Consider the following 25642-nt stretch of genomic DNA (forward strand, 5'->3'; position numbering starts at 1 on the left):
AGACTGCCCACTCTGCTGCTTTGCATATCCCCAAAAGGAAATGCACTACCACTGACGAGCAAGAGTTCATTGTTTAGGGTGCTCAGCAGCTGCCATTCTGCTAGGCTGGTGAAGATTGGTGCTGCTCATTCTGTACTCTTTTGAACTTTTTATATATCTTCCTCCTTGCCCTTTTCCTCAGAGCTATTCCCCTCCAATGATTCCCTTTGTTCTCTTTTTCTGTGTCTTTCCACCTAAAGCAAAGAAAAAAATCTAAGGGCCCCTATGCAGCATGTGCCAAGGTTTCTTCCCTGAAGACATCTGCAAATTCTCTCAGTCCAGTAGAGTCAAACTCAAAAAGAAAAAGATCCTTGCTGGTTGCATATTGACTTATTTATTTTGTTAAGCATTTCCCAATTAAAGTTTAATCTGGTTCAGGTGACATTGAGAGCAGGTCAGGAGTTTGCTGCTTCTGCCAAGTCATCTTACTGAGTGTACGGTAGAAACAAAAGCTCACAGTAATGTTGGTCAAACTTTAGAGCTTCTAAAGAAAAAATACTGCCAACAGCAAAAATAGGATAATCAAGGAACCACAGTCAAAAATCAGACAAGATAAGAAGTTTCTACTATAGAAGAGGGGGGGCAGCTAGGTGGCACAGTGGATACAGCATTGGGCCTAGAGTCAGGAAGACTTGAGTTCAAATCTGGCCTTAGCCACTTACTAGTTGTGTGACCCTGGGAAAAAATTAACTCTGTTTACCTCAGCTTCCTCATCTATAAAATGAGCCGGGGAAGGAAATGGCAAACCATTATCTTTGCTAAGAAACCATCCCCAAAATGGATCACAAAGAATCAGACATGACTGACCAACAATAACTTTATGTGAGAGCTGGTCTCATAGACTACAATATTCCAACAGTCAAAAATGAAAGCATACCTCAGAGTTATTGCAGTTTGGTTTTAGACCACTTCAATAAAGTGGGTCACACAGAGGGAGAAGAAATAAATGTTTCTTCAGAATCTTAATGTTTTCAAAGGATATTGAAGGCCTGACATTAGAAAAACTGAGGACCAAAGCATGAAATATTTCTGTTCTGAGGATTTTAAGAAGGGAGAGTAAAGGAAAGGTAAAAGGTAGGAAGGAGAAATAGGGGGATGGAACTTGCTACTTCTCACAATTAGTGTGTAAGAAGATGAGTATGCATAAATGGAGGAAGGAATGGAATGATTGAGATGAACTTCACTCTCATCTGAAATAGACAAAGAAGAGCTGAAAAATGCATCTCACACACAATAATGACATTAAACTCAACAGGAAAAAAGTGGAGGTAGGAAAGCGAGGTGGGGTTAGGACAGAGGATGTTATTGGGAAGGGAACAACTGCAAGCAAAACAACCTTTCTGATTCTGAAGGGAGATTAAAAGAAAGGAAAAGCAAAGCAAAGAATAAGAATCTAAGGGGGCTGGGGGCGGGTGATGCCCATCAACTGGGGAATGGCTGAACAAATTATGGCATATAAATATAATGTAATATTATTGTGCTATAAGAAATGACAAAAGAGATAATGATAGAGAAGCTTGGGGAGTATGAACTAATTCAGAGTGAAGTGAGTAGAACCAGGAAAAACAACATAGAGAAAAATAACTTTAAAGACTTAAGAACTCTGATCAATGCAAGTACCAATGATGAAGTGTATTACCTACATCCTGACTGAGAGATGATGGGCTCGAGGGGCCGAAAGATGGATGGTCACTGCTTGGATTTGTTTTGACTATGTTTATTTATTAATTTTTTTTCATTCAGATCCTGATTTAGCAGGGAAATTTGGAAGAAGAGGAAGAGGTTAACAACAGTGATACAAAACAAAAGCTCATCATGGAAGTATTTTTAAAATGAACACAAGGTAACAGAAGGAAGTTCAGAAGGAAGCACAGACAAGTAGGATTGTTCTAAAAGTAATTTGTGGAATGATATACTGTAATTATATATACATATACATATAATATATACATATATTTAAAGAAGCAGCATGAAATGGAGATTCATGGTTTCATATAAAATCCACAGTTTCTCTTTATGTGTTCTGATTTGTATGTGCAAAAGCTCTTTTTGGGTGTCTAAGTTCAGAATAAAATATAAAATAAAACCTAAATAGAACTTATATTTTATTCTAGAGGGAATAGGGAAGCACTAGAGTTTACTGAGTACTAGAGTAGTATTGTCAGATTTGAGCATAAAGAGAGGAGTGTGGAAAATGTACTGAAGTGGGAAGAAATTTTGAGACCAATGAGGATGTGGTTGAAATAATCTGAGCAAGATATGATAAGGACCTGAACTAAGGCCATGAGAATATAAGGAGAGAGGAGATGGATATGCAAAATCTCAAGGAGTAAGAAATAGCAAGTTTTGGCAGCTGCCTGGATATGTGAGGTAAGGGAGAAGAAGTCAAGAGCTAGGGTTGTAAACCTAGGAGACTAGAAGAACTGTGGTGCTCTGATACATCTAATCAGTACCTAAATCTCATTGTTTTTACTTCCACCCTCGCTCTAATATCTATGTGGATATAATAATACCCCAAAGGGAGGGAGGAATGGAGACAAGATGACAGAGTGGGGATTTTATCTTCACTCCTTCACATCCTCCAGACTGAATTATAATTGAGAAAGGCAAGAAAAAGTTCCATTGGGTCATTTTTCCAGCCAGGAGCTCAGCAATGGCAGCAGGACAAAAGACAGACACAGAATTGGGCCAGGGGGTGGGGGAGAGGGGGACCAGCAGCAAGGACACACCAGCACCCAAAGATGGCAATGGGACTGAACATTTAGGCAGAAAGATATTGTAGGAGACCCCTATACTAGCACTGGGAACAAGAATACTCTGTCATCTATTACCCCAGGCCCCAGACTGAGCTGAGAAAGCAACAAAAGGACATAAAAGGACAGAGGTTCAGGCCAGATATTCCCCCAAGAAGTGAGCAGAACACAACACTTAAAGTCCAGTAGGCTGGAAATATGTGTAAACAAACAAAAAAACCTTCCTTATTATAAAAAGCTATTATGGTGACAAGAATCGCAAGACACAAAAATAGAAGAAGAAAATTACTTGAAAACATTTGTAAGTAAAGCTTTAAAAAATACAGATTGGATACAAGCCCATCAGGAATTTCTAAAAGACTTAAACAAAGAGATAGAAAGAACAAAAAAAAAAAGATTTTAAATCATAGTGGTAGAGAATAAAATGGGAAAAGAAATGATAGCAATGCAAGAAAAATGTGAAAAGAGAGGGGGCGGAGCCAAGATGGCCGCATGAAGGCAGCGTCTTACAGGAGCTCTCTCACAAGGTCTGTCAGATTCCTATAAAAAAGTGAATTTGAGCAGATTTGAGAGAGTTAGAAACCGCAAGCAGTCTGTGTGGGGCAAATCTCCGAGCTGGGAGAGTCTGAAAGGCTGAAGGCACGAATCTGTAGGCTCAGAGAGGGCTTGGTGCAGAGCTGCTCCAGACCAAAGCAGAAGCAGCCAGCCTGGAAATCCACGTGGGAGACAGGCTGGAAGAAAGCTGGGCACCCGAAACCGGCGGAGATCCCCAGGACTCCCAACACAGGATGGCAGTCTGTGGAAGCAACGAGAGGCAGCGCAATGCCACCAGCCAGGAAACACCAACTCCTGACGTTTGCAGCCCAGAAACTTGGCTTCTTGAACTTCTGGGAGACATAATGGCCAGGTAACAGCTCTAATTCCCTCCCCTCCCCACCCAGAGAATTCCTCAGGGAAAAAAACATAATGCTGGAACAGAGCAGAAAGAAGTGGGGCTTCAGTGGTCAAATACTAGAAATTCATCACTCCTAGAGGGGCAGAGTCAGCAGGGGTCAACGCCAGGAGGCTAGATGTAATCTTGCTCCCCCAGGGGAAGTGCCAGACATCAGCTCAAACAACAAACAGCTGAGACCACTGTGGAAAAGTAACACTGCTGGAGAGCACCCATAGGGAGTGAGAAGTCAGGGAGCCAGACCCCTCCCCCACACCTCAGGAAACTGAAGGCTATAATTCTAGACTCACAACCCCCAGAATAAGAAAGCTGGGACAGAGAGCCCTGAGCCCCAAAGGGAGAGATTTGTTGTAAATCCAGGAAAAGGCAAACCAACAAACATGAAGAAGAACACAAAAAAACCCAGGACAATAGATTCTTTTTATGGCGACAGGCAGGATCAAAATACCAATATGGAATAGGACAGCAATGACACTGTAGATACATCGGATACCTCAAAAGGTAGTATGAACTGGTCTTCAGCCCAAAAAGCATTGCTGGAAGAGCTAAAGGAGGATTTTAAAAACCAAATTAGGGAACTAAAAGAAAAAATGGAAAAAAATGAAAAAAAAATCCACTGATGAAATCAAGTCCCTAAAGGATAAGATTGGTGAAATGGCTACGGAGATTCAGAATCTAGAGAGAGAAAATGACACCCTGAGAGACAAAATCAACCAACTGGAAAAGGAGACTCAAAAGCAAAATGAAAACACTAACTCATTAAAAATTAGAGTTGAGCAAGTGGAAGCTAATGAATCTATGAGGCACCAAGAAGTAGGAAAACAAAAACGTAAAGAATGAAAAAATAGGAAAAAATGTGAAATATGTGATTGGCAAAACAACTGACCTGGAAAATAGATCCAGGAGAGACAGTTTAAGAGTTATTGGTCTACTGGAAATCCACGATGAAAAAAAGAGCCTTGACAGTATCTTCGAAGAAATTATCAAACACAACTGGCCAGAGGTCCTAGAACCACAGGGCAAAATAGTCATTGAAAGAATTCACCGATCACCCCCTGAAAGAGATCCCAAACTGAAAACACCAAGAAATATTATAGCCAAATTTCAGAACTATAAACTCAAGGAGAAAATACTGCAAGCAGCCAAAAAGAAGCAATTCAAATATCATGGAACTACAGTAAGGATCATGCAGGATCTCTCAGCTTCCACATTAAAAGACAAGAGAAATTGGAATATGATATTCTGAAGGGAAAAGGAGCTGGGACTACAACCAAGGATCAACTACCCAGCAAAACTAAGCATAATTTTCCAGGCAAGGCAATGGACATTCAATGAAATAAGGGAATTCCAGACCTTCCTGATGAAAAGGCCAGAACTCAATGGAAAAAATGATCTCCAAATACAAAACTCAAGAGAGACATAAAAAGGTAACCGGGGGGAAAACCCGCACAAACCTTATTAACCAATAAGGGCAGATTGTCTGTATCTTTATGTGGTATTATATCATCATATGTATGTTATATATATATATCTATATATATAGATATATATATATAGATATATAGATATAGATATAGATAGATATAGATATAGATATATATGTCAGTCTTGAGAATAGTACAGCTATTATGACAATTGAAAGGGATACACATAGATTGTGAATGCCTGTATAAATTAACTGATGTAAAGATAAAAAACATAAGTAAGAGATGTAAAGCAAGGGCTATGAGAAAAGAGGTAAGGAGGTAGTAGAAAAGGGTAAATTACACCAAATGAAGAGGCACAAAACATATTATAGTAGAGGGAAAGAAGGTAGGGAGAAGAGCAGTATTTGAGCATCACTGTCAACTGATCTGGTTCAAGAAGGGAATAACATACCCTGATAAGTTTAGAAATCTAACTTGACCTACGGGAAGTAGGAGGGGAAGTGGGGAAAAAAGGGAGGGGGGGTCAGAAGGGAGGGGAGCAGTAGAAAGTGGGAAACGGTAAGATAAGGGAGGGGAATAAAGAGGGAGGGTAAACTGAGGAAGGCGGCGGTCAAAAGCAAAATTTTGTTGAGGAGCAGAAGGGGAAAGGGAGAAATAAAAGCATAAACAGGAGGAAATAGGATGGAGAAAAAGACAGGTAGAAATCATAACTCTGAATGTGAATGGGATGAACACTCTCATAAAACAGAAGCAGATAGCAGAATGGATTAAAAACCATAATCCTACAATATGCTGTTTACAAGAAACACATGTGAAACAGAGGGATACACACAGGGTAAAGGTAAAAGGCTGGAGTAAAATATATTGTGCCTCAGCTAAAGTAAAAAAAAAGCAGGTGTAGCAATCCTAATCTCAGACAAAGCAAAAGTAAAGATAGATTTAATTAAGAGATAAGGAAGGACATTATATCCTGCTAAAAGGAACCATAAACAATGAAACAATATAATTATTTAACATATATGCACCAAGTGGTGAGGCATACAAATTCTTAGAGGAGAGGTTAAGGGAATTACAGGAAGAAATAGACAGCAAAACTATAATATTGGGAGACCTCAACCTCCCCCTTTCTGAACTTGATAAATCTAACCTCAAAATAAATAAGAGAAAAGTTAAGGAAGTAAACAGAATTTTAGAAAAGGCAGATATGATAGACCTCTGGAGAAAACTGAATGGGGATAAAAAGGAATATACTTTCTTCTCAGCAGTACATGGCACATACTCAAAAATTGACCATGTACTAGGGCACAGAAACCTCACAAACCAGTGCAGAGAGGCAGAAGTAGTTGAAGCATCCTTTTCAGATCATGGTGCAATAAGAATCATTTCTAATAAAGAACCATGGAAAAATAAGCTAAAAACTAATTTGAAACTAAATAATCTAATTCTAAAGAATGAGTGGGCCAAAGAATAAATCAGAGAAACAATTAATAACTTCATTCAAGAGAATAACAATAATGAAACAACATACCAAAACTTACGGGATGTAGCAAAAGCAGTTCTTAGGTGAAGTTTTATATCCCTAAATGCTTACATGAATAAAATAGTGAAAAAGGAGATAAATGACCTGGGCATACAGCTGAAAAAGCTAGAAAAAGAGCAAATTGAAAATCCCCAATTAAATAGCAAATTAGAAATTCTGAGAATCAAAGGAGAGATTAATAAAATTGAAACCAAGAAAACTATTGAATCAATAAATAAAACAAAGAGCTGGTTTTATGAAAAAACCAATAAAATTGATAAACCTTTGGTCAATTTAATTAAAAAAAAGAAAGAAGAAAATCAAATTACCAGTAACAAAAATGAAAAGGGTGAGTTCCCCTCTAAAGAAGAGGAAATCAAAACAATAATTAGGAATTATTTTGCCCAATTGTATGCTCATAAATTTGACAACCTTAGGGATATGGATGAATATCTACAAAAACATAAAATGCCCAGGTTAATAGAAAAGGAAGTAAAATTTCTAAATAACCCCATCTCAGAAAAAGAAATTGAGCATGCCATCAATGAACTCCCTAGGAAAAAATCTCCAGGGCCAGATGGTTTTACATGTGTATTCTATCAAACATTTAAAGAACAACTAAGTCCAATACTTTGTAGACTATTTGGGAAAATAGGTGAAGAAGGAGTCCTACCAAATTCTTTTTATGACACAAACATGGTACTAATACCCAAACCAGGTAGAGTCAAAACAGAGAAAGAAAATTATAGACCAATTTCCCTAATGAATATTGATGCAAAAATTTTAAATAAAATATTAGCAAAAAGACTGCAGCAAGTCATCACGAGAATAATCCACTATGACCAGGTAAGATTTATTCCAGGAATGCAAGGCTGGTTCAATATTAGGAAAACTATTAGCATAATTGACCATATCAACAACAAAACTAGCAGAAACCATATGATCATCTCAATAGATGCAGAAAAAGCCTTTGACAAAATACAACACCCATTCCTATTAAAAACACTAGAAAGCATAGGAATAAATGGAACCTTCCTCAAAATTATAAATAGCATCTACCTAAAACCATCAACAAGCTTTATTTGTAATGGGGATAAGCTAGATGCATTCCCAATAAGATCAGGGGTGAAACAAGGATGTCCATTATCACCCCTACTATTCAATTTGGTAGTAGAAACGTTAGCTGTAGCAATAAGAGAAGAAAAAGAAATTGAAGTAATTAGATTAGGAAAAGAAGAAACTAAATTATCACTTTTTGCAGATGATATGATGATTTATTTAGAGAATCCTAGAGAATCAAGTAAAAAACTACTTGAAATAATAAACAACTTTAGCAAAGTTGCAGCATATAAAATAAACCCACATAAATCCTCAGCATTCCTATACATTACTGACAAAGCCCAACAGCAAGAGATAGAAAGAGAAATTCCATTCAAAGTTACTGAAGGCACTATAAAATATTTGGGAGTCTATTTGCCAAGACAAACCCAGGGCCTATATGAACATAACTATGAAACACTTTTCACGCGAATAAAGTCAGATCTGAATAAATGGAAAAATATGAGTTGCTCATGGTTAGGCCGAGGTAATATAATAAAAATGACAATTTTACCTAAATTAATCTATCTATTTAGTGCCATACCAATCGAACTACCAAAAAATTATTTTACAGAGCTGGACAAAATAATAACAAAATTCATCTGGAAAAACAAGAGGTCTAGAATATCTAGGGTATTAATGAAAAGACATGCTAGAGAAGGTGGCCTAGCCATACCAGATATTAAACTGTACTACAGAGCAGCAGTCATCAAAACTACCTGGTACTGGCTAAGAAACAGAGGTGTGGATTAGTGGAATAGGATAGGAATACAAGATGGAGAAGTCAACAACTATAGCAATCTACTCTTTGATAAACCCAAAGAGGCCAGCTTCTGGGCTAAGAATTCACTATTTCACAAAAACTGTTGGGAAAATTGGAAAATGGTAGGGCAAAAACTGGGCATAGACCAATATCTTACACCATATACCAAAATAAAGTCAAAATGGGTTCATGATTTAGGAGTAAAGGCTGATACTATAAGTAATTTGGGAGAGCAAGGAATAGTTTACTTATCAGATTTATGGAAAAGAAACGAATTCATGACACAACAAGAGATAGAGAGCATTACAAAATGCAAAATGGATAATTTTGATTATGTTAAATTGAAATGTTTTTGTACAAAAAAAGCCAATGCAACAAAAATTAGGAGGGAAGCAGAAAATTGGGAGAAAATCTTTACAACTAGTATCTCTGATAAAGGCCTCATATCTAAAATATACAGGGAACTGAGCCAAATATATAGGAATACAAGCCATTTCCCAATTGAGAAATGGTCAAAGGATATGAACAGGCAGTTTTCAGAGGAAGAACTTAAAGACATCCATAGGCATATGAAAAAATGCTCTAAATCACTACTGATTAGAGAAATGCAAATCAAAACAACTCTTCGATACCACATCTCTCCTGTCAGATTGGCTAAAATAACAAAACAGGGAAATGATAAATGCTGGAAAGGATGTGGGGAAATTGGAACATTATTACATTGCTGGTGCAGTTGTGAGCTTATCCAGCCATTTTGGAGAGGAATTTGGAACTATGTCCAAATGGCTATAAAAATGTTCATACCCTTTGACCCAGTAATACCACTTCTAGGGTTGTATCCCAAAGAAATCACACAAACGGGAAAAGGACCCATATGTACAAGGATATTTATAGCAGCTCTTTTTGTGGTAGCCAAGAATTGGAAATCAAAGGGATGTCCATCAATTGGGGAATGGCTGAACAAGCTGTGGTATATGAAGGTAATGGAATACTATTGTGCCATAAGAAATGGGGATGATACGGACTTCATAACAACCGGAAAAACCTACACGACATAATGCTGAGTGAGCAGAGCAGAGCCAGGAGAACATTATACACAACCACAGATATATGGATTCCATGAGGACCAACCCTGACAGACTTCACTCTTCTCAGCAACACAACGTGCAGACACAACTCCAAAGGACTCACGATGGAGAATGCTATCTACATCCAGAGAAAGAACTATGAAGTTTGAATGCAGATTGAGGAACACTACATGCTCGCCTTTTTCTCTTCTCTTTTGTTTTTGTTTTTGGGTTTTTTTTTTTTGGTTCTGTTTCTTCTTTCTCATGATTCATTCCATTGGTAGTAATTCTTCTCCGCAACTTGACTAGTGTAAAAGTTAATTCAATGCGAAGTCATTCGTGGTAGTTATATGAGATTCCATGCCGTCTTGGGGAGGGAGGGGGGAGGGAGGGGAGAAAATCTGGAACTCAAAATTATGTAGAACCATCTGTTGTAAACTAAAAATAAAAATAAATTAAAAAAAATTGTGAAAAGAGAACTAACAGCTTTGTAAAAGAAGTACAAAAATATTGAATAAAATAACTCCATAAAAATTAGAACTGATCAAATTTAAAAGAGGTACAGAGCCACACTGAAGTAAATGACTCCTTAAAAATTAGAATTAGACAAATGGAAGCTAGTAACTCTATGAGACATAAGAAACAATAAAACGAAGTAAAAAGATGGAAAAAATAAAAGAAAAGTGAAATATCTCTTAAGAAAAACAACTGACCTGGAAAACATGTTGAGGAGAGACAATTTAAGAATCATTAGAATACCTGAAAGCCTTGAATAAAAACAGAACCTTGTAGCAACAATTTGGCTAGCAGCTGCTGTAGGCGTGTAGGACCCAACAAGACCAGTGACAAGACCTGCCAGCACAGGTTCTTTTGATCTGCTTTACTAAGGAAAGTAACTTTAAGGGGTTAACAATCTCACTTTAATTAAACATACATATATAACTCACTTAGTTCAGGAGGAAAAACCAGCACCCTGAACTTCAGGGGAAATACAAACAAATTACAAACAGAAACAATGTAAACAGATCACATCACAATTCAGTTACCAGAGAAGAACCAATGGGTCTGGGTTAGTAAAGCCAGGGGGCAGTTACAATAGCTTGCCCAAAGTCTCAACACTCCTTCCGTGTGTGAGCTCCCAAGGAAAAACACCAACTTCTGAGTTTATATACCCTGTTCAGGGTCAAAGGGCATCACAACATGCAACTCAAACTCATGTAAGCTAGGCTTTCCCTTAAGGTAAGCTGGTCATCAAAGACTCCCAATTTAATCAAAGAAACAAAGGCTAAGACTCATCAAAGGCACTTGATTAAATAAGTGCTCCAAAAGAGAAAACAGTAAAAAAAGTCACACCTTAATTACTGTAACAAGCCTAGACATCATATGTCAAGAAATTATAAATAAAAAGTGCCCTGATATCTTAGAACCAGAGGGCAAAATAAGAACTTAAAGAATCTATTGAATACCTTCTGAAAGAAATTCCAAAATGAAAACTCTCAGGAATATTATAGCTAAAATCCAGAACTGCCCTGATCAAGGAGAAAAATACAAAAGCAGCCAGAAAGAAATGAATCAAATATCATGGAGCCACAGTCAGGATCATACCAGATTTAGAAGCTATCACTGTCAAGTAGTGGAGGGCTTGCAATATGATATTCCAGAAGGCAAAGGAGCTAGGCTTACAACTGAGAATAAGCTAACCAGCAAAACTGAATATAATCCAAAAGGGGAAGCATTAGACACTTAATAAAGCAGCATTCCTACTGAAAAGACCACAGCTGACTAGAAAATTTGACATTCAAACACAAGACTCAAGAGAATCATAAAAAGGTAAACAAGAGTGAGAAATTATAAATAAATAAGATTAAACTGCTTATGACCCTATCTCAGAAGATGAGAAATATAACCCCTTGGAATTTTATCATTTTTATCAATTTTATCAGAGAGAAAATATTTAGAAGGCATGGGTGTGATTCTATTATGTTGGGATGATCAGAAAAGAGAATGTAAGGGCAAGAAAGAGAAAGAGGACAGGACAGAAAGAATGGGGAAAATTATTTCACATAAATGGGGCATGCAAGGAGGAGTTTATATGATGGAGGGAATAATAGTGGTGGTGGTGGAGGATGGGTGGGTGGAAAAGGCATCACTCTCATCTGAGTTAGTTCAAGAAGGGAAGAATTTTGGGCTCCATAAAGATAATTCTTCTATATAGTTTCATTTTCCTCTTAAAATTATACCTTATTTATTTTTACTTTCATTTAAAAAAGGTTTGTGTTCCAAATTCTCTCCATCCCTCCAGCACCATCCTTACCCATTGAGAAGGCAAGCAATATGCTATCAATAATACTCGAGAAGTCATGCTAAACATATTTCTGTATTAGTCTTGGTTACCAAAAGAGCAAGGAAAATAGTGTATGTGAAAAAAGTATGCTTCAATCTATACTCAGAATTCATCAATTCTCTCTCTAGAGGTAGATAGCATTTTTTCAAGTTGGGTCCTTTGGAATTGTCTTGGATTATTGTATTGATCAAAGTAGCCAAGTCTTTCACATTTGGCCATCATTACAATACTGCTTTTACTGTGCAAAATATTCTTCTCATTCTACTAACTTCACTTTTCATTAGTTTATATACGTCTTCCTAAGTTTTTCTGAAACCACTTCCTTCAGCATTTCTTGTACAATAGCATTCAATTGCAGTCTATGACTACAATTTGTTCAGCCATTTTCCAATTAATGGGCATCCCTTAATTTTTTTTTAAATTAAATTTATTTATTTAACATATTTTAGTTTTCAGCATTGATTTTCACAAGAGTTTGAATTACAAATTTTCTCCCCATTTCTACCCTCCCCCCCACTCCAAGATGGCATATATTCTGGTTGCCCTGTTCCCCAGTCAGCCCTCCCTTCTGTCATCCCACTCCCCTCCCATACCCTTTTCCCTTCCTTTCTTGTAGGGCAAGATAAATTTCTACGCCCCATTGCCTGTGTATCTTATTTTCTAGTTGCACGCAAAATTTTTGTTTTTGTTTTTGAACATGTGGTTTTAAAACTTTGAGTTCCAAATTCTCTCCCCTCTTCCCTTCCCACCCACCCTCCCTAAGAAGTCAAGTAATTCAACAGAGGCCTCATGTGTATCATGATGTATAACCCTTCCACAATACTCATGTGGTGAAAGACTAACTATATTTTGCTCCTTCCCAACCCATCCCCCTTTATTGAATTTTCACCCTTGACCAAAGTGTCCCCTTTCCAAAGTGTTTGTTTTTGATTACCTCCATCCCCATTTGCCCTCCCCTCCATCATCACCCCCTTTTTTATCTTCTTCCCTCTTCTTTCCTGTGGGGTAAAATACCCAATTGAGTATATATGGTATTCCCTCCTCAGGCCAAATTTGATGAGAGCAAGATTCACTCATTCACCCCTCACCTGCCCTCTCCCCTCCTCCCACAGAACTGCTTCCTCTTGCCACCTTTATGCAAGATAATCCACCCCATTCTATCTCTCCCTATCTCCCTCTCTCAATATATTCCTCTCTCATCCCTTAATTTGGTTTTATTTCTTTTAGATATCTTCCCTTCATCTTCAACTCACCGTGTCCGCTCTCTCTCTCTCTCTCTCTCTCTCTCTCTCTCTCTCTCTCTCTCCATATATATATATATACATACATATATACATACATACACAGTCACACACACACACATATATATATGCATATTCCCTTTAGCTACCCTAATACTGAGGTCTCATGAATCATACACATCATATTTCCATGAAGGAATGTAAACAAAACAGTTCAACTTTAGTAAGTCCCTTGCAATTTCTTTTTCTTGTTCTTTTTCTTGATTACCTTTTCATGCTTCTCTTGATTCTTGTGTTTGAAAGTCAAATTTTCTATTCAGCTCTGGTCTTTTCACTGAGAAAGCTTGAAAGTCCTCCATTTTATTGAAAATCCATATTTTGCCTTGCAGCATGATACTCAGTTTTGCTGGGTAGATGATTCTTGGTTTTATTCCTAGCTCCATTGACCTCCGGAATATCGTATTCCAAGCCCTCGATCTATTAAGGTAGAAGCTGCCAGATCTTGGGTTATTCTGATTGGGTTTCCACAATACTCAAATTGTTTCTTTCTGGCTGCTTGCAACATTTTCTCCTTGATCTGGGAGCTCTGAAATTTGGCAACAACATTCCTAGGAGACTTCTTTTTGGGATCTATTTGAGGAGGTGATCAGTGGATTCTTTCAATTTCTATTTTGCCCTGTGGCTCTAGAGTATCAGGGCAGTTCTCCTTGATAATTTCTTGAAAGATGATATCTAGGCTCTTTTTTTGATCATGGCTTTCAGGTAGTCCAATCATTTTTAAATTATCTCTCCTGGATCTATTTTCCAGGTCAGTGGTTTTTCCAAGGAAATATTTCACATTGTCTTCCACTTTTTCATTCCTTTGGTTCTGTTTTATAATATCTTGATTTCTCATAAAGTCACTAGCTTCCACTTGCTCCAATCTAATTTTTAAGGTAGTATTTTCTTCAGTGGTCTTTTGGACCTCCTTTTCCATTTGGCTAATTCTGCCTTTCAAGGCATTCTTCTCCTCATTGGCTTTTTGGAGCTCTTTTGCCATTTGAGTTAGTCTATTTTTTAAGGTGTTGTTTTCTTCAGTGTATTTTTCAGTATTTTTTTTGGGTCTCCTTTAGCAAGTCATTGACTTGTTTTTCATGGTTTTCTCACATTCTTCTCATTTCTCTTCCCAATTTTTCCTCTACTTCTCTAACTTGCTTTTCCAAATCCTTTTTGAGCTCTTCCATGGCCTGGAACCAGTTCATGTTTTTCTTGGAGGCTTTTGATGTAGGCTCTTGCACTTTGTTGACTTCTTTAGGCTGTATGTTTTGGTCTTCTTTGTCACCAAAAAAAGAATCCAAAGTCTGAGACTGAATCTGGGTGTGTTTTCACTGACTGGCCATATTCCCAACCAACTAACTTGACCCTTGAGTTTTTCAGTGGGGTATGACTGCTTGTAGACTAAAGAGTTTTATGTGCCATGTTTGTGGGGGATGCGCCAGCTCTGCCACACCAACACTCCTCCTTCCCCAAGAACCCCCAACCCGGACTGGGCTTAGATCTTCAGGAGGCTTTGCACTCTTGCTCTAATACACCACTTAATTCCTCCCACCAGGGGGGCCTGGGGCCAGAAGCAACTGCAGCTGTAGCTGCCCCACCTCCATTGCCCTGGGGGCGGTGGCCAAACCGTGAACTCCTTCCACTCCTGCAGCTTTTCCCACTAACCTTCTCTGTTGTGTTTGGTGTTTGTGGGTTTAGAAGTCTGGTAACTGCCGCAGCTCACTGATTCAGGGCGCTAGGTCCCCCTCCACCCGGCTCCTGGTCTGGTTGGTCTGCACAGCTCACGCTGGGCTCTGCTCTGCTCTGCTCCCAGCTCCCAGCTCCCAGCTCCATGTGGGATAGACCTCACCCAGAGACCATCCAGGCTGTCCTGGGCTGGAGCCCTGCTTCCCTCTGCTGTTTTGTGGGTTCTGCAGTTCTAGAATTGGTTGAGAGCCATTTTTTATAGGTTTTTAGAGGGACTCAGCTGGGAGCTCATGCTATTCCCTGCTTTCCAGCTGCCATCTTGGCTCTGCCCCCTTCAACCATGCCTTAATTTCTAATTCTTTGCCATCACAAAAAGGCTACTATAGGTATTTTTGTACATATAGGTCCTTTACTTTTTTCTTTGATCTCTTTGGGATACAGATCTAGTAGTGGTAATCCTGGGTCAAAGGATATGAACAGTTTTCTAGCCCTTTTGGCATAGCTCCAAAATGTTCTTCAAAATTTTTGGACCAGTTCACAACTCCACAAATAGAGCTTTAGTGCACCTTTTTTCCACATCTCATCCGGCATTTGTTATCTTCCTTTTCAGTTATGGTAGCCAATATGAGAGGTGTGAAATGGTACTTCAGACTTGTTTTAATTCGTGTTTCTCTAATAAGTGGTGGTTTAGAGCACTTTTTTATGACTGTTGATAGTTCTGATTTCTCCTTCTGTTCCTATACTTTTACTATGAATTGGGAATGGTTCTTATTTTTATAAATTTAGCTCAATTCTCTATATATTTGAGAAATGAGGCCTTTATCAGAGAAACTTGCTGTAAAAATTTCCCACAAGTTTTCTGCTTTCCTTCTAATTTTGGCTGCATTGGTTTTATTTGTGGAGAAAAACCTTTTTATTTCATTTAATCAAAATCATCTATCTTGTTTATAGTGATCCTTTTTATTTCTTGTTTGGTCATAAATTCTTCCTTTATTCAGGTTTGTGACAAGTAAATTTTTCTACACTCTCCTACTTTGTTTATGATTATTCCTCTTTATATCTGATTCATGTACCCCTTTTGACCTTATTTTGATATATGGTATAGAGATGTTGGTCTATGCTTAATTTCTGCCAAACTTCTTTCCAGTTTTCTGAGGAACATTTGTCAAATAGTGAGTTTTTGCCCCCAAAGCTTGGATCTTTAAGTTTACCAAACAATAGATTATTATGGTCATGTAGTACTATATATAATCTCTTCCACTCATCTACCACTCTGTTTCTTAGCCAGTATCAGATTGTTTTTGATGGTTACCACTTTGTAATACTATAATACCATTTTATAGTAAAAAGCTGATAAGGGCAGTCCACCTTCCTTCATATTGCTTTTCATTGAGTCCCTTGTTATTTTTGGCCTTTTGTTCTTCCAGATGAATTGTGCTATTATTTTTTACAATTCCATAGAATAATTCTTTGGTAGTTTGATTGGTATAACACTGAATAAGTTTGACTGGTATAGCATCGAATAAGTATATTAATGTAAGTAGTACTGTCACTTTTTAAAAATATTGGCTTGGCCTACCCATGAACAATAACTTTTTCTCCAATTGTTTATATCTGTCTTCACTTGTGTAAAAAGTGTTCTGTAATTGTGTTTATAGAGTCCTCTAGTTTATCTAGGCAGGTAGATTCCCAAATATTTTATATTGTCTTTGGTTATTTTTAAATGTTGTTTCTTTGTATATCTCTTTCTGTTGGGTTTTATTGGCAATATATAGAAATGCTAGTGATTTTTGTGGGTTTGTTCTGTAACCTGAAACTTTGCTGAAGTTGCTAGTTGCTTCAATTAGTTTTTCAGTTGATAATCGATGGCTCTCTAAGTGTATTGCCATGCGTTTCCTTGTTGACCATTCTTACTTCTTCAATTTCTTTTTCTTGTCTTATTGATTATAGCTAGCATATTTAGTACAATTTTGAATAACAGTGATGATAATGGGTATTCTAGCTTCACCTCTGATCTTATGGGAAGGCTTCTAGTTTATCCCCATGATGGATGATGCTTGATTTTGGTTTCAGATAAATACTACTTATCATTTTAAGGAATGCTCCATTTATTCCTATGCTTTCTAGAGTTGGCAACAGGTGTCATATTTTGTCAAAAGCCTTGATATAACCATATGATTTTGGTTGTTTTTGTCACTGATGTGGTGAATTATGCTTATAATTTTCCTATATTGAACCAGCCCTGCATTCCTGGTATAAATCACACCTTGTGGGAATGTGTATAATTTTGTGATAAAGTGCTATAGTCTTCCTGCTGGTGTTTAAAATTTTTGCATCACTAGAAAATTGATCTAAGGATTTCTGTCTGCTTTTGTTCTCCCTGGTTTAGGTTATCAAAAACACATTTGTGTCGTAGAAGGAATTTGGTAGGATTCCTTCTTTACCTGTTTTTTTCAATTGGTTTATATAGAAGGATTCACTTGTGAATCCATCTAGTCCTGGTGATTTTTTTCTTAGGGAGCTCATTGATGGCTTGTTCAATTCCCTTTTCTAAGACAGGGTTAATTTTGAGATAGAAAATTTCCACTAGGTATTGCTTTGGCAGCATCCCACAAATTTTGGTATGCTGTCTCATTGTTTTCATTATCTTTAAAGAAATCACAGATTATTTTAAAAATTTGTCCTTTGACCCACTCATTCTTTAGAATTAGATTACTTTATCAACATATTGTTGCCTAACTTCATGCAAAATTCTATTTAAAATAAATGCAGACAATATAAAATACTTAAGAATCTCCCTGACAAGTCACATACAGGAACTGTATGAATACAATTCCAGAATGCTTTTTACACAAATAAAGACAGATCCAAATAATTGGAGAAATATTAATTGCTCTTCAGTAGGCAAAGTCAATATAACAGAAATGACAATACTCCCTAATCATTTTACTTAATCGGTGCCATAAAAATCAAACTACCAAAGAATTATTTTATAGAGCTAGAAAAGAAAATAATGAAATTCACCTGGGGAAACAAAAGGTTAGGAATATCAAGGGAATCGACAAAAAACAATGTGAAAGAAAGCAAACTAGCAGTACCAGATTTCAAATTATATTACAAAGGAGTAATTGTCTTTGATGGTACTCGCTAAGACACAGAGTGGTGGATCAGTGGAATAGTTTTGGCACACAAAATACCAAAGCAAATGATCATAGTAATCTAGTGTTTCATAAATCCAAAGATCCTAGATATTGGGAACTCACTACCTGACAAAGACTTCTGGGAAAACTGTAAAGTAATCTGGTAGAAACTAGGCATAGACTAACATCTCACACCATATACCAAGAGAAGCCCCAAATAAGCCTATGATTTAGATATAAAAGGTGATTTTATAGGCAAATTAAGGGAGTATGGAAGAAATTACCTCTCAGATATATGGATGGGAAAAGCTAATGACCAAACAGGAGACAGAGATCTGTACAGGAGGGTAAAATGCACATTTTGGTAATATAAATTTTTGGCAGTTAAAATTAGAAGGAAAAGCAGGAAATGGGGCAATCTCTGTAGCAAATTTCTCTGATACAGTTCTCATGTCTCAAATATATAGGGTACTGAGCAAAATTTATAAAAATAAAAGAAATTTCCCAAGTGATAAATGGTCAAAGTATGTGAACAAGCAATTTTCAGAGGAAGAAACAAAAGCCACCAACAGTATTATGAAAAAATGCTCTAAATCACAAATAATTAGACAAATACACATTAAAATAAATCTGAGGCATATCCTCACATTTGCCTAAGACAAGAGAAAAGGAAAATGAGAAATGCGGGAGTAGATGTGGGAAAATGCACTGTTGGTAGAGCTGTGAACTAGTCCAAGTATTCTGGAGTGCAAGTTGGAACTATGCCCCAAAAGGTATAAAACATTGAGAGACCAAAGTAAAAACAAAAGGACCCATATGTGCAAAAATATTTATAGCAGCTCTGTTTATAGTTTCAGGCAGCTAGGTGGTGCAGTAGATAGAGGAATGGGCCTGGAGTCAGGAAGATTTATCTTCTTGACTTCAAATCTGGCCTCAGACTAGCTGTGTGAGCCTGGGCGAGTCGCTTTGTTTTCCTCAGTTTCCTCATCTGTAAAATGAGTTGGAGGAAATGGCAAGCCACTCCACAATCTTTGCCAAGAAAACTCCAAAAGGGGTTACAGAGAGTTGGACATGATGAAAAACAATAAAGTTTGTTAAAGAATTAGAAATTGAGTTGATTCTCATCAAATGGGGGAATGGTTGGACTAGGTATGGTATATGTATGTGATGGAATACTGTTGTGCTATAAGAAATGATGAAGGGAATGGTTTCAGAAAAACCTGGAAAACTTGAAAACAGATACAAATTGAGGTGAGCAGAATCAAGAGAACAATTTACATAGTAACATCAATATCATAAACAAATTTCACAATAAATGAAAGACTTATTAACTCTGACAAACACAATTAGCCACTATAGTTCCAAAAGACTCATGCTAAAAAACGCTATCCACCTTCAGAGAGATAATTGATGGACTCAGTGTATAGATTAAAGCAAAGATTCCTTCTGTCTTCCTTCCTTCCTTCCTTCCTTCCTTCCTTCCTTCCTTCCTTCCTTCCTTCCTTCCTTCCTCTTTCTTTCTTTCTTTCTTTCTTTCTTTCTTTCTTTCTTTCTTTCTTTCTTTCTTTCTTTCTTTCTTTCTTTATTTCTTTTCTCTCTCTTTCTCTCTCTCTCTCTCTCTCTCTCTCTCTCTCTCTCTCTCTCTCTCCCCTTTATTTTTCTTCTGTCTTTTCTTTCTCTTTTGTTTTTTTGTCAGAACATGGCTAATGTGGAAATTTGGTTTGCATGTCTTCAATTTGTAACGAATTTTATTTTTTGTGTCTTTCTGATGGGTAGCAGCAAATTGGGGAGGGAAGGGAGAGAATCTGTAACTGAAAATAAAATTGAATGCAACAAACTATACCTGTAGTATTTACCTCATGATGTTTAGTGAGACTTAAATTATATAATGTATATGAAGAATTTTTTAACCCTTAAAGCCCTATAAGAACGTCAGCTATTGTTCATTTTGTTTTGATTATTGCTTGGAGCCATTCTTGAATTACCTATTCACAAGACTCTTGGGTTCAGGCTCCTGGGCTTTCTCCATGGGGAGAGATGGTGGAGGTGGTAGTTTGAATTACCTAGCACATGCTGCCTCCTATTTCTTCCACAGGGTCCCTTTTTGCTTCAGTTAGGTTGGCCTGCTTTCCCTGTGAATGGTAGTTGGTTAGCAGTGGGTGGGGATGGCCAGCCCTTTCTCTACATGAGTTATTGACCCACATGATTCTTGTGAGAGTTAGGCTGGTAGCAAGACTGATGGTCTAAGAGGTACTACCACTCTGAGAGCTCTTGTGCTTATCTACTTGCTGGTGCTAAATAGTCAGTAACTTGGTGGTGGTGATAAGGAAGGTGGGCAACTTCCATAACACTTTCCCCCCTAATGATGTCTTCAGTGGCTGGGCCAGAAGATGGAAGTTTAGGAGGCATTACTATTCCCAAGGTTTTTGGATTCAGGGTCCTGGGCCTGAAGGGGCCATTACTACATTGTAGCTCACCTACTGTTTGATGACTGACCTCATAATAACAGCTCAGCTCTTGACTCTCACAAACCATGTTTTCTATATTCAAGAATAACTTGCCAGCACAGTAGCCTCTATGTCTAGTCAATCCTTTCCCTGACCTCCTCAGCTGAGCGGGTCCAGGAGGAATAACAGTGCACAGACTGCAAGATCCAGCTAGCTGGAAATATGTCAGGACCTTTGTGCAACTGGTGACAAAGTATTCTGATGGACATTTTAAGGGTGACAAATGAGCTCAGGGCTGGTTACATAGTATATGTGCTTCTTCGAAGAGCTCCAGTGAAAGTCACCAGTCATGGCGGACCAGTGGAAAGGAGGAAAAAATGAGAGATCTGTGTAGCTATACCTGGCCATAGCAGTGTATTCAAACAGAGAACTTTTAAAAGTGGAAAAAATAAAACTGCATGGGTGTGCCAAAGACAGTGCTAAAAATTTATTATGGACTTGAAAAGTATAGGACAGGTCACTTAACATAACATGACAAGAATCATTGTTCTGTCTTTGAAGAATTCCCATGACTGGTATAAACTGGTGAGTAAAATGAGGAAGGGTTGCCTCTATTTTGACAGATACAAGGTTACCAACATATTTACCTTTGTCTGCTGATAAAGTAACTGCTATATTGGGGATTCCACATGGGCTTTCCCAGCATTAGGAGCTGAGTCTTCAGTCCTCAGCCACAGATCCTTTCTCATTTGAGTGCAGAACAGCACTGGCTAAAGAGAGAGATGCTGTGGCACAAGAAAAGACTTGACCTTGACACACATTCACTTGGTACTTACCAGCAACAGTAAACAGGGAATGAAGAAGTTGAAGAGATCCCATATCAAGGCAGACAACCAGTAAATGAGGACATATACACCAGCCACAAACTGCATATGCTTCACTTTATTTACTCTCTCGCTGACTGTCTGGAGAGAAAAAGCACTGGCCAAGGTAGATAGGCCAAAGGATAGGCTAATGGCAATTTCATATCCGTTAGAATTACTGCAAGAGATGGGACATGGAAAGACATTAGTTCATATGGATAGTAGGAAAGATTCCCACAGCCGCTGCTTTCCTAACATTATATAGACAAACAAATCACTAAGGAGGGAGAAATAACACATCCATGAAGGCCCCCAACCCCAGAAGAAGGGTAGTCACATACTCAAGAAAGATATTCTTCACATTATTGAAGACACTGACAGGCTGAGGCTTGTTGGAAACCACAATAGAAGCACTGGGGCCAGAAAGCAGCATAAATAGGATGTTGTCCAAAACTGCAGTGGCTATTGCGGCTGAATGGTATGCCTGGTTGTTGAACAGAGCAGTTGCGATCAGCTCGCTGTTATTCACTTCCAGGGAAATTGCAACAATACAGTGCTCAATACAGCTTTTACTTTGAACCAGGAAATCTTCTAGCTTACCTAAGGTCGAAAAGTATTATAGGTAGGTCAGGTGATATGAATTGTAGAACCCTTATCATGTTGGGTTAGATTAAAAATGAAAGACGTAATATGTGTCTTCAATGGGCTTATAACATAAACATTCTTTCATCAGTGACAGAGCTGCTAACGTAAGGCTACATCAGGTTAATAACAATAACAACAATAAAAGTAAAAACTATAGTTATTCATAGAAGGCTTTCAAAGTATTTTACAAATATTATCTCATTTGATCCTCACAATCCAAAGAGGTAGGTACTATTATTATCTCCATCTTACAGGTGAGGAAACTGAGGCAGAGAGAGGTTGTGGCTTGCCCAGCATCATATAGCTAGTAAGTATCTGAAGCCGCCTCGCCATTCCAGACTTAACCCCCCGGTTAAAACTTCTATGATAGAGAGATATATACTTACAAGCCCAGTTTTTCTGTATCTAACATGAGAACCAAGATTACAATCCAAATAAATCAAAGAGAGAACTAGCATTAGTGACACCTCCAAACTTTAATGATGATGGAGGACCAGTTGGCTTTTTCTCATTGTCCTACAAAGATCTATACCTGCCGTTGGTGGTTATCCCTATTACAATAGGGATACTGCTCCTGTCTCTAATGAAATGGAAATGGGAGTTCAGATTTATATTTAACTGTTGGAATAATTTCTCAGTTTCTGGCTACACTTACAATGAGGAAACAAGGTGACCTAACAATTGGACATCTTGACCAAGGGCGTATGGTAACTATTATTCCCATTAACATGACATATTGTACTTGAAATGTTGGTAATTGTTCAGTGGATTTACATCTAAGACAAAGCATTGTACAGTGAGTCTGTGGCCTTCAAGTTCAATTGTGTATTATCTTGGTATATTCCATGTTGCCCCCAAATTGGCCCCCAAATTCTCTTTTTCAATTTCATAAGCATTACATACAAGTAGATTAATTTATTAAAATTTAGCATGTCTATTTTGTTGTCTAAATACACCACCTTTTTCTTTTCTTTTTTTCCTATTTCAATGAACTCACTAATGTGTTTCAAATTGTATACCTCCTTTGTTTCAGTTGCAAGGCTCCATTCTGAAGCCCTCTTTCTTTACAGACTCCCTAACACTGTAACAAGGAAACTATTATATAACTTGGTTTTAATCTTTTCTTTTTCAGGAGTTAAAATAACATGACTTTTCTAAGAATATCTACCTTTAAAATTATCTGTGCCAAAACAAAATAGCCAAAGAAATTAGGAATCATCTTAATTACACGATAATGGCAACTACAACAAGGATTAAAAAAATATTATACTACATTTTATCAAAAGTAAAGGGAAAAGGAAGGGGATGTTATATGACAACTTGATTAATTGTTTCCTAATTTGGGAAGAATTATCACAGGCCTTGGGGGTGAGGGAAGTACTAATGAATTATCAAAGATTTCTTTCTTAGTGAACACTGGTTCTTGGAGCAAAGAAAAACTGCATGAGATCAGCAGAATATAGTCATAGGTAAGGTTCTTTTACTAGAATACTCAAAGAAATTCTTCAAATAATTGAGCAAGGCAAATTGGTCACAGGGGTTCTTGATCTTTCTTGTGTCATGGCACAAATCTTTTTGGAAGATGGTGAAGCCTATGGACCCCTACTCAGAATAACATCTTTAAATGCATAAAATAAAATATACAGAATAAGAAAGGAAACTACTTATGTTGAAACACAATTATCAAATCAAAAAACCCGTGGACCCTAGGTTAAGAAGTCTTGGGAATTTCTTATACCAAAACCTGGCAATTAAAAAAAATCTTTTGATAGGCTGAGAGCCAGGGTGGTATTTTTCAAAGTACGGATGCAATAGATGAGATAAAATTAAATTCTTGAAAAAAGTGATACCTAAGATTTAATTAAGCAGCAATTGATAAGTAGAGAAGAGAGTGAGAAGATTATGACATTATTCCTATTTCCTTTGAGTTTTGCTACTACTGCTTAGGTTTATCTACCTCTTTAGAGTTAATTAGTTCTTATGGCTATTTTAACAAATAGTTGATTTTGTAGAAGGAAATAAGTATAATGGAGAGGATACTGCACTAGGAGCTGGGAAAGGAGCATTCTGATTCCACCTTGACCACTAACTACAGTTGTGTGAGCTCTAGTTAACAAATTATGCTTATGTATGTTGTGTGCCTTTAAAAGTAAACAATTGGTCTGTGTAGGGCTTTGATGATGGATACTTTAGTCTCTCATCACGAAGGATTCTTATCATGAGGGGGCCTTCTTGCATGATTCTTATCCAGGCTCACCCACAGTGCATCCACAAAGGATCCATTTCACAGGCTTTTGTTTTCAAAAACATTTTGTGGGAACCAATGTGTCATTCAAATTATCCATCATTTTTGTTTCATACTCACTCTATGATTGGCCCATCTCTTTTCTCATCATATCGGTAGCATGGCATAGAGCATTGGACTTGGAGTCTGAGAAACTTGGGTTAAAATTTTACCTTTGACACAGAGCTGTGTGACCACGGACAACTCACTTAAATTCTGCTAACCTCACTTTCCTCATCAACAAAATGGGGGTAATTATTAATAATAACCTCTATGGCAGTGATGCTGACAATATCTTGTCCAGTTCTAATGTCTCTTTTGACCTCAGTCTCACATCTCCAACTGCTTATTGGACTTCCTGAACTGGACAAAATTTGTCCATGTTCACAACCTAGGTGTCTTCCTTAACTCTCTATTTTCTCTAACCTCTCCCACCATCTCCCAGATCCAATCATTTGCTAAGTCCTGTCGATTCTTCCTTTGAAACATTTTTCATCTCCTTATCACATCATGCCTAGACTATCATAATGGCCTGCTGGTTGGTCTCCCAGCTTCAAATCTCTCTCCACTCTAGTCCAACCTCCATTCTACTGTCAAAATGATCTTCCTAAGATATAGATCTGACCATGTAAACCTTCCCTCTTCCCCACCTCCCAGACCCATTCAATGAATTCCAGTGGCTCCTTATGACTTCCAGGACCAAATACAAAGTCCTTTCTTTGGCTTTTTGTACCTGGGCCCTTCCTATCTTTCCACTCTTCTTATACCTTATTCCCTCTCCACGTACTCTGTGATCCAGTGACATTGGTCTCCTTACTGTTTTGGTAGTTGCTGAAGTCTCCATTTTTATAATAATATCATCTGTGGTTTTGTTTAAATATGTATATATTTCTCTCTGAGCTATTTTCGATGCATTCAAAATTGTGTCACCTATAGGATGTATAGCGTTTTATACCTTGAGGGAAAGGGGCCTAGACACCTATCTGTGGTCAGTCCTCTCCAATGAGAGTTAACACAAGGCTGGGACGCTACCAGTCTCCCCAACTACCAATTTGAAGTGACTAACTGAAGCTAAGTGTCAGGGGTCTTTACAAAAGAAAATGGGCTCTCCCAATAGTAGGATTGGGAGGGGCCAAACAATGAGGAAAGAAGCCTAAGACAAACTGCCATGAACAGGAAAAAAAGACTCAATAGGAAAAAAAAGACTGAAATGACAAAAACACTAGACATAAACCTAAATCCCAAGCAAGAAAGCTAACTGGGTAAATCATACATACAGAAAGAAAAATAAGATTTATTTCCCCAAATCCACAAAATAATGAATAAGTGAACCCCAAA

At 37.6% G+C, this 25642-nt stretch overlaps 1 protein-coding gene across 1 annotated transcript in view; it reads right to left on the reverse strand.

Moving 5' to 3' along the window:
- LOC118841655 (ATP-binding cassette sub-family A member 3-like) overlaps positions 1-25642 on the reverse strand; it is a 253568-nt gene that overhangs the window by 93178 nt on the left and 134748 nt on the right. Inside the window, exons 16-17 of the mRNA XM_036749234.1 lie at positions 21717-21975; positions 21349-21553 (exon numbers count right to left, since the gene is read on the reverse strand). Coding sequence (XP_036605129.1) covers positions 21349-21553; positions 21717-21975 — 464 coding nt within the window. The remainder of the gene's footprint in view (positions 1-21348; positions 21554-21716; positions 21976-25642) is intronic.

Source organism: Trichosurus vulpecula, chromosome 1, assembly GCF_011100635.1.
Source record: "Trichosurus vulpecula isolate mTriVul1 chromosome 1, mTriVul1.pri, whole genome shotgun sequence".
Taxonomy (NCBI): domain Eukaryota; kingdom Metazoa; phylum Chordata; class Mammalia; order Diprotodontia; family Phalangeridae; genus Trichosurus; species Trichosurus vulpecula.